Source organism: Protobothrops mucrosquamatus, unplaced genomic scaffold (genome assembly GCF_001527695.2).
Source record: "Protobothrops mucrosquamatus isolate PMUCROS unplaced genomic scaffold, P.Mucros_1.0 scaffold227, whole genome shotgun sequence".
Classification (NCBI taxonomy): Eukaryota; Metazoa; Chordata; class Lepidosauria; order Squamata; family Viperidae; genus Protobothrops; species Protobothrops mucrosquamatus.
In genome coordinates, this window is record NW_015386578.1 from 750,677 (window position 1) to 760,411 (window position 9,735).

Sequence of the window (9,735 nt, forward strand, 5' to 3'; positions counted from 1 at the left end):
AAATTAAAATAATAATAATAATAATAATAATAATAATAATAATAATAATAATAATAATAATAATAATAATAATAATAATAATAATAATAGGGAAAAAGATCTGTTGTTTAATAAAGAAATAACAGGCAACCTAATAACAAGAAAAATGTCTGCAAGAACTATGAAAGATGTCAGAAGCTAGTCTACTGTTCTAAAATGATCATGTGAAAAATCCTGCTAAGAGTATGAATATTATAAGCAGTAATGAAAAGCCTTCATTCATGGTTTGCTTTCTTTTCACAGGTATCAATCAACACTGCAGGTAAGTTGCCTTTGGCTGATTCATAAAATCTGTCGAGTCCTACTGTGGTGGTGTGAATAAAGGCAGCAATCTAAATAAGGGACACTTAGAGGAAGTATTTCATGCCATGTTTTCTCCCTGTAAAAACTGTATTTAGTGATTATCTGGTTAACCAGTGTTTTTCTATTTCTTTATTAGAATGAGGCATTGTATCTGCAGCTTCTTCACATAGTCTTTAAGGAGGAGGCCGAACCTAGTGATGTCTTTATTCTGTCACTTCTTATTATGTAAAGTTTACTAAGTTCAGTGCTAATTCACTTGTGAAACATTTAAATTTTCTCAAAATTAATTCAAAACTGAAATGTGGATTGCTCATACTACCCAGGACATGTGATTCTTCTTGTTTTTTTTCTTTTAAATAGTTTGAATATAAAATTCCATTACATTTGAAGAGATGAAATTAATGACATGGATTGTACATCATAATAATACTTAGCAAGTCCTACAGGGTGTATTCACTTTTCTTTTCTAAACTTCTTTGTCATTGGATTTGGAGATGGGGGATGAAATCTGTATTAAGGAATGAGAAGGAATTACCAAAGCAGTGAAATTATATTGGGACTGAATGTGATTAAAAAAATATACTAATTTATTTGCAAATGCAGTTCTGGATATGATAATGTTAATATTAACCACAGTTTATTTCTTTCTCTTTTTAGAGGAATATCAAGAGGCTGTTAAGGTAATGGATTAGATTAGCTTTGGAGGCTTATTTTTATAGCAGTACAAATCAAGTCTTGTGGATTTCTTAATGTGTCAGAGATTTTATTCTATTTTATCTCAGTTAATAAATCATTTAAACTAGCCCATACTGGTCCAGTTCCAAGTTATTGAAGTTCTTTTTAATCAATACTGTTTGTCTATTTTGCAGTAAAGACAATAGCAAATTACTTCTGTATTACCTTCCTCTTCAGTTGGGTCAGAAATCATCTAAGAGCTTCAGTTTTTATGTTTATTTCTCTACATTCTTATGGTTGTTCTGTTAGTCTCTATATTAGCTTTAAGCATTTAGTCTTTCTTTTTTGTTTTGCAACATTTCTGATTTTTAATACAAGTCTTACCTGTGTGATTGTATCCTTGTAACTTACTTTCTGTGAAAGATTATTCTTAGTATTTCTATTGTCAAAGGTTTGATTCCAAACTTTAGATTTAGATTCTCTTCTTTGGTCTAATTCCTAAATATCTGTCTGGTTGTGAAGGGCACAGATAGAGAAGTGGCAAAACCTCTTAGTATCCCAGTTAAGGAAATTTCTAGAAAATTAAGAGTGAAGTGAATATAGAAATAATATATAAAAGAGGAAATTTTAACTTTTGGTGCCCTTGTAAATTAGAAAAAGCTCCCTGAATGTTGAGTTTGAAAAGATCTATTACTGATGCAACATCCATCTGGTTTGATCAGTCGTCAATTTGCAATTTAAAAAAAATTCAACTTTCCAACTTTTCCTGTCTTTTTTTATATTCTACATCCAAGACATATACATTCCACTGTAAAAGTACCTTCTAGCATTTTTCCATTTTGCCTAAGTATTTATGGTCTTGTCCTGAGAAAACTATGACCTTAGCGCAGACCATCTGCTTTCCTTCTGCCACGCACTTCAACTTGTCACACAATGCTAATTTTTAAAAATTTTGATTCTCAATAAATGTTAGTTTAGAAAGATAGTTCATTAGAATGACTGTGTCCATGTATAAATAATTTTACTGAATTTTTTTTTTCAGATTGCAATGAAACAAGGCAATCGGCTCCAGATGAATGTCTATGAATTAAGAATTCCTTCAGACATGTCTCCAGGACTGGTCTTTGGGAGATCTGAAGAACTGTTTGTTCCAGACGTTAAAAAGAAGCCCCCAATTGCTCAAACTCTGATAAAAGACAAAGATACTAAAAGAAAGAATAAAAAACTACAGGTAGAAGTAAAAAGATGTGTTTCCAGGCATCTGGAACTATCCTGTCATATATATATATATATATATATATATATATATATATATATATATATATATATATATATATATGTAGGTCTTTAGTTATTCGGGTTTTCTCCCGCGTAGAATTAGAAGTGTCTTGGCGATGTTTCGACGAAGTCACATTCGTCATCTTCAGGCTGGTGTCTTCAGCTTCGTGCTTCTGGGTGTAGTGTGTGTGATCGCAGCTGTTTCTTCCTTTTAACTGCCAGTGGGGTTTGAGCTGATTGGGTGGGAGCTTGGCTGTGTTCTGATTGGTTAAGGAGCTTGGCTGTGCTCTGATTGGATGGGGGGTTGGCTGTGCTCTGATTGGATGGGGGAGTGTTCTGTTTGGGTGGGGGCTTTGTTGTGCTCAGGTTAGTTTGAGTGGCAGGAGGATTTGAGATGGTGAGCTTCATTGCTGTTGTTTGGCTTCGTGTTCGTGGTCGTGCCACATCTTTATGNGGTTTGCTTTTTGCGTGGATATGTGGTGGTGACATCCTGTGTGGTTTTCGTGAGTGTGGGTCTGGTGTCATTCTTTGTGTTAGGGATTCGTTTGCCAATAAGGGCGGGTTTCCAAATGGCTGGTAGGCGGGAGGTATCATCTCGTTTATTCATGCTGTGTGGGCGTTTTTCTATCTCGATGGCTTCTCTGATTATTCTGCCAAACAACAGCAATGAAGCTCACCATCTCAAATCCTCCTGCCGCTCAAACTAACTTGAGCACAACAAAGCCCCCACCCAAACAGAACACTCCCCCATCCAATCAGAGCACAGCCAACCCCCCATCCAATCAGAGCACAGCCAAGCTCCTTAACCAATCAGAACACACCTCCACCCAATCAGAACACAGCCAAGCTCCCACCCAATTAGCTCAAACCCCACTGGCAGTTAAAAGGAAGAAACAGCTGCGATCACACACACTACACCCAGAAGCACGAAGCTGAAGACACCAGCCTGAAGATGACGAATGTGACTTCGTCGAAATGTCGCCAAGACACTTCTAATTCTACGCAGGAGAAAATCCGGGTTAGTGTATTGAGCTTAAATCCATGGGGAAGACAATTATTGGTAACTATCTCAATGTTTCTATTTATACAAAAATAGAAAAATATAAGGTCTATAATGTTTTAATGTTGATGAAATGTTGTGGGTTCTCTGATATTATTCAAAACTGACTTTCACTTGTCCTAAAATTATTTTCAGATGCCTTATTTTCCCCCACATTTTATTGCTAATTGTGCTCATTATTATTGTTACTTTTTACAATTTATTTCATTTTTTATAAAATTCCTACAAAGCATTCAGAGGGGAATGTAGGTATTGAGTAGATTGCATGCTTTTTTTCTGAAGAAGTAAATGTTTTCCTGGTTTTTAAAATACATACCAATCTTCACATTTCAGACTTGTTTGAAAGCAGATTTGTTTCTTGCAAATTATTAATTGAATTCATTGCTTCCCCTTGAATATATCATATATTTTGCTAAAAGTTTTGAAGTAGTAAAAAGCTGAAAACATCATAAGCTATTTTCTAAAACCTCTAGCAAAATGTATTATCAAAATATTCAGCTGCATTTAATTAACCAGCCAGTAATCCATTATATGCATTCAAAGAGAGAATGTTGTTTAAATAATGCTGTGTTAAATAATGCTAAAAGATCCTCAGATTTTATGAACTCAACTAGTGTTCTTGGCTATTAGAAGTAGTGGCTTTTTAAATTTTGGGCTGACTGAACATAACTGGCAAACTTCTAAGCATCCCCTGGAATACCAAACAAAGGTTACATTCTGTTCTGCCAGAAGAATGACATTGTTATAAGCCTGGCCTTATTTTTAAGTAAAAAACAAACAAACAAACAAACAATATGGCAAAGTCTGAAGAGTGCCTTTATTTATTTGCTCAGTTGCCAAGTTCAGTATCAATAGATATAAGAAAGTTGTATGTTAAGTTTTGCTGCTATGTTCTTTTTTAAATCTCTCTAGAGTGAGCGCCTTAGTGAGGTCCCTCCTGAGTGGTTCACAAGTTACTTGGAAAAGGTGAATGTGGTTTCTTTTCTATTTGTCTTGTTATGCAAGAGGCCTTGAGAAAAAGGCCTTGGGGTGATTCAAACAGAGTTGGAGAATAATATCTCTTTCTTTACAGGTAAAGAAAAGGATATTATTCCTCATGGATAGAGCTTCATACACAAATTGATATTTGATCCAAACTGGCTACACCCACATTTCATAGTTGATTTGATTTAAGAGGGCAGTTTTGTCCAACTTAGTGTAGTATGGTCAGGAGGTAGGAAAAACCAATGCATTCATATCTCATGGTTAGTGTGCGATAATTAAAGGCATGTAAGGGTGGTTGCCTTTTATACCCCAAATTATGTTAATGTGTATATTGTATGCAATGCTATTTTTGTGTAAATTAACTGTCCATTCTAGTGGAATGCATGCATGAATTCTGGGAATGGAAATCAGAACAACAAATGAAAAGCCAACAGCTCAGGATGCTTTTCTTTATCTCTGTCTTTCTTTTTGCAGTTCCGGGAGCAAATTGTTCAAGACACTGTTAAAATGCTTGAACAGAAGTTGAGTGACAAGCTGCTTCTTTCTAACCAGCTTCCAAGGTCCATGAACAATTCAAGACACCAAACTCCTGCAAGTTCCTTGGTGCAAGGCAATTCCTATGACTGGCTGCTCTCCTGTAACAATTGTCAAAAGCCCATAATGGGGATTCGCTACCAGTGCAGGTAGGACAGAGGTCAGGGGATTAAAATGCAAATTTGTATGGTTTTCCAGGAGGTTAGAAATGGGTATTCTGAGGTTTTCTAGTGACATTTGTTTGTGATGTATATAACAAAAATGGTCTAATCATAATGTAGCTAAAGTGAAAACATGGGATATCTCATGGAATCAAATATAAAGTTGGTGATATTTCTTGAATAGTTGGAAGAGTAATTTTCATATTCTTCCTCTCAATAAAATTTTTGCTTTAAAAATATTATATTTTGCCTGTAATCCATTTTCCTTCTTTAGCAAAAACAAAGAGAAATTGGGCAATAATATTGCATGATACTACATTTGCAAAAAGAGCAGTTCTCATTTGTAGTTGTGATTTATTTACTGAGAGTAATGCTGTCCAATCACATATAACTTGAGCAGTTTATATTTCATTAATATAGTAAATAGAGCTAAAGACACAATATGAAACACAGTAACATTTGATTTACTCAGCTGAACTTGTTCAGGAACTACCAGAATTTATGCAACCCCAAAGGCTCTCTGGAAAAAAAAGTTTTAAATACTTTCAGAAATATTAACCATTCTAATTTTTCTTCCCATTCTGATCTCTTATTACTTCCCTGCTTTGGCAAGAAGATTTGCTTACAGGAGTTTTCTAAGCTATAATTTATTTGCTGCTCCTCTCACTGATAAAGCAACTCTGGGAGACTTACAGACAATAAAAAGATAAATACCGAAATAACTAAAATTTCAAATACTATATAAAAATTTAGAACCAAGGAGATGGACAGCACAAGAATGAGATATTCTTTTATCTCATCAGTCTTCTCCAGCGATGCGTGTCCCTAACAAGGCCTCAAACCAACTGGCAAAACCAGATTTTTATATACTTCCAGAAGGGCAGAAGTGCGGGAGCTTAAAGGGCTGAGGCCATAGCAGAAAAGGCTTTTCTCCTTGACCCTGCCAGCTGGAAAATTTGTCCACACAAAATGTTCTGCAGATAAAAATAATTTTTTATTAACTCTTTTTTAAGCTTGTAAATCTATTCCCTATTCAGACCAGATTAGACCAGTCAATTGAGAAAATAAATCAAGGGTTTCATTTTCCTTACAGAAGCTTCACTGGCTCATGATTCTGTTTTTATATCTTCCCCTAAGATTTTATCCAAATACATTCTACTTATAAATAAACTGTGATATCTCAGTATATCAGCGCAACCAGGAAAGTTGGTTAGCAGATAACTTAAATAGTTAATAGAGGAAAGAGGTCAGTAATTCACCAGTTGCCTTTCTTATTTTCTCAGTGTTTGCCCAACCTATAACATCTGTGAATTGTGTGAGGCAGGATTATATTTCCATGACCCTAACCATGTCTTTCTAAAACTGCGGAGGCCCACCTGGCGCATTTCACACACACACAGTCTTGGACAGCTGTCATCTCCTCTTGCCACTTCAGAGCAAGTCAAGTAAGCACCAAACTTCCTTGTTTCCATTGTGAGCCCCCTTGAATTGTTTATATTTAGAGTGGTCATGATAATGAATATATAAACAGTGAAGAAAGTTCAAGGAGGATATCAACCTGGGAAATTCAACATCTGGTTTCTCTCCATGCCTTTCATCTCTAGTAGTTTAGCTCTACTGAAATGGCAAAGACTCCATCTTGGTATTGGACAAAATTAGATATCTGATTCAACTCTAGAGAGAAAAGAAGCAGAGGAACATTTTAGCAACAAGGGAATGCCCTGTTATTCAGGGAGGACTGGATGATGATTGAAGGTGCCCTACTGAAATGGACAAAGGCCAGAATTTATGATAAAGTAGGGCTTTGTTTTTGTTTTGGGGGTAGTAGAGGTGCATTTGTTTTACTTTGTTTTAAGCCTAGAAAAAAGCTTGCAGATTCCTAAAATGAATCTGCTGCTGAAAAGACAGCAACCAACAATAATATGGTTTTTAGATATCATGAAAAGGATGCTTGCTTATTGCCAGTGGGTCCTCTAACCATAGATTGTAAACTTAAAGCATTCACATTCAAGGGACCTTTCGGAAGTCATGCTAAGCTTGCATGAAGAGTTCTAGATTGTTACAGGGGGCTGTTAGGGATATGGAAAAAGGGAACTAGAATGGTTTCAACATTAGGAGCCTTTTGATTCCAGATATGTCATTTTGTTACTAGGAGATATCCAGCTTCACATGTTCTTTAATAGGGGAGAACCCTCCTCTAGCAAAATTAATACCTTATTTCTAATTGTTCAGATTCCAGAAGCAGATAGACAAGCATTTCCTGAAAGCAGAAAAGCAGCGTTTACGAGGAGAAAAGAAGCAGTGTAAAACTGAAGCACGGGAACTCAAGAAGCAGCTTAAATTGCATCAAAAGTTTAATCTATGGAACTCAGTTCATGCTTTTGACAACACTGCTGCAAAATCTGAGAGTCAACAATCCAGTACACTTCTGTAAGCAAGCTTGGACCTGGCTTATGTTTGGAAAGCACATTCTGCATACTCGATGTTGGCTTTTAATGGACTATGAACTCCTTTTCTAGCCAACTCATGATTTGTGCATTTCTAGTATTTTCAATACTTCCTACTTCTCTAAAAATATAGTTTTAAAAGATTACTAGACAAATTGTGATTCATTGGGTCATCATTTTGGAGATATTTCCTTAACAGAAAAGAAACAGAATGACCAAGAACAAAACTGTGGAAATGAGAATGACTTTGATTTCCTGCTGGCTTTAGCATACTAATTGCACTCCAGCAGCCAATGGTGGGGATCAGTGTGCCCAGCCTGTAGAGTGAACAAAAATAAAACACAAAGGCAGAAGACAACTTTGTATTTTCTCCTTCTGGATATCACAATGGATCTCAAATTTTGAACACATTCTGTAGGTTAGCTAGTTAAGGAACCTTGGTTCCAAAATGGTTCCCCTATAACGGTTTGCTTTGCCCAGTTAAAGTTTACAGGAATGTTAGTTAGAATGGTTAATGATCATGCAGATTTGGAATTGTATTGACTTGTCTCTGGTTTCCTCCATTTCACAGTTCTCTGCAGCAATGCCCAGTTGTCTCAACTCTGAGTGCCGCCTTTGTAGATGAGAATTTACCAGATGGAACTCGCCTCCCACCAAAGATTATCTTCATGAAGCATTGGCGTATGAGGAACACAGGCAACATGGCATGGAGCTCAGATACCAAGGTGTTTTTCAATGTTTAATTTGTAAAAATACATGCTAAAATCTAGATTGCCACAGAGCCTGCTCCCATTGCTCATCGCCTTTAGCCTTTTCTGCATCAACATTGGGAAGGTACTTTGAAAGTGCAATAGTACTTTGTTGCATGTTTTGGACTGAGTCCTGCTATTATTTTGTTTTCTACTATTCCAGTAAATAATGGATCTCAGGAATGTAAATTTGCTTATTTATGAAAGATTTATTTTAAACTCTCAACTACCCAATTTGGAGTTTTGGCTACACTGTTCAAAACAAAAGCTATGGTTCTGTGCTGCTTTTGTTGCTGAGTAGATGGGAACTGAAGGATTCATTTTAATGAATCAGATGCTCAGATTGCAGAACTGTATACATTCAATCAGTGAATTGTGAATTGTCTCTTGTTATTAGTCTGTTTCATCATCACTTGTCTCCAAGATTATCTAATAATTTTCTCTCTGCAGCCCTAGGATTCCTGAGAAGTGGGCTTTTATGTTATAGTCTCAGATACTTAGATGCAGGATTCTGATTCTTCTTCATAGTAATTTTTCTTTGGATTGTGTGTAGTGCCTGAGAGCCACAGAACGAAGCTCAACTCTGAATGGAAGTTCGAATCTCTGTTTACCAACATTTACTTAATGAAGGTCTTATAGGACATAAGGCCTAAAAACATTGATTCATGACCAATCTGGGAAGCTTGCATGTTTGGGTGTTACAATAAAATAATGTTTTTCTTTTCTGTTCATATTTCAGCTAAAATTCATGTGGGGAAACATAACTCTGGTGTCTTCTGGAAAAAAAGATGTGATTGTGCCTTCCCTACTTCCTGGGAAAGAGGGGGTTGTTTCAGTGGAGTTTGAAGCCCCACCAATGGAAGGAACCTATACATCGCACTGGAGGTTATCACATAGAGGGGAGCAATTTGGACCCCGGATCTGGTGCAGTATTGTGGTTGACTCTTCTTCCAAAACTATTTGTCCTGACCATGGCAAATTGATGCCTAGTGTTTGCCAGAATAGTAGATCTCTTTACAAAGAAGAGGTAAGGCCCTCATACATTTGGGTGTATTTAAGACTGGTTTTTTCCTCTCAATATTTTTTTCTCCACATATCCCATTTTGTAATTCTATTACATCTCTGCCTTCTCTTTTTTTGTCTTTTGTTTGTATTGCCTCCACTCAGTGGCTCCTCTTCTTTAATGTGCATATTTATTTATTTATTTTATTTTATTTATTTATTTCATTTATACCCCGCCCTTCTCCCGGAGGACTCAGGGCGGCTTACAGCCAGTTTAAAACAATCCCACATAAATACCAAATACAATCTAAAATAATTAAAAATAAATATTTGAATTGGCCGCTCTATTAAAATTTTGTTAAAACCAATTAAAATACCCCCTAGGCCAGTCCTGCCTGCTGAAACAGCCAAGTCTTGAGGGTGCGGCGGAAGGAGGGGAGATCCGGAATCACCCGGATCTCTGGGGGCAGCTCGTTCCAGAGGGTGGGCGCTCCGACAGAGAA

General features: G+C 36.3%; 1 protein-coding gene across 2 annotated transcripts in view; it reads left to right on the forward strand.

Moving 5' to 3' along the window:
• Positions 1–9,735, forward strand: part of NBR1 (NBR1 autophagy cargo receptor) — a 33,634-nt gene that overhangs the window by 9,492 nt on the left and 14,407 nt on the right. For both annotated transcript variants that reach the window (XM_015814199.2, XM_015814198.1), the window contains exons 4-12: positions 283–301; positions 1,000–1,022; positions 2,060–2,248; positions 4,268–4,321; positions 4,814–5,022; positions 6,318–6,479; positions 7,267–7,464; positions 8,053–8,206; positions 8,970–9,257. In XM_015814199.2, the coding sequence (XP_015669685.1) occupies positions 283–301; positions 1,000–1,022; positions 2,060–2,248; positions 4,268–4,321; positions 4,814–5,022; positions 6,318–6,479; positions 7,267–7,464; positions 8,053–8,206; positions 8,970–9,257 (1,296 nt within the window). The remainder of the gene's footprint in view (positions 1–282; positions 302–999; positions 1,023–2,059; positions 2,249–4,267; positions 4,322–4,813; positions 5,023–6,317; positions 6,480–7,266; positions 7,465–8,052; positions 8,207–8,969; positions 9,258–9,735) is intronic.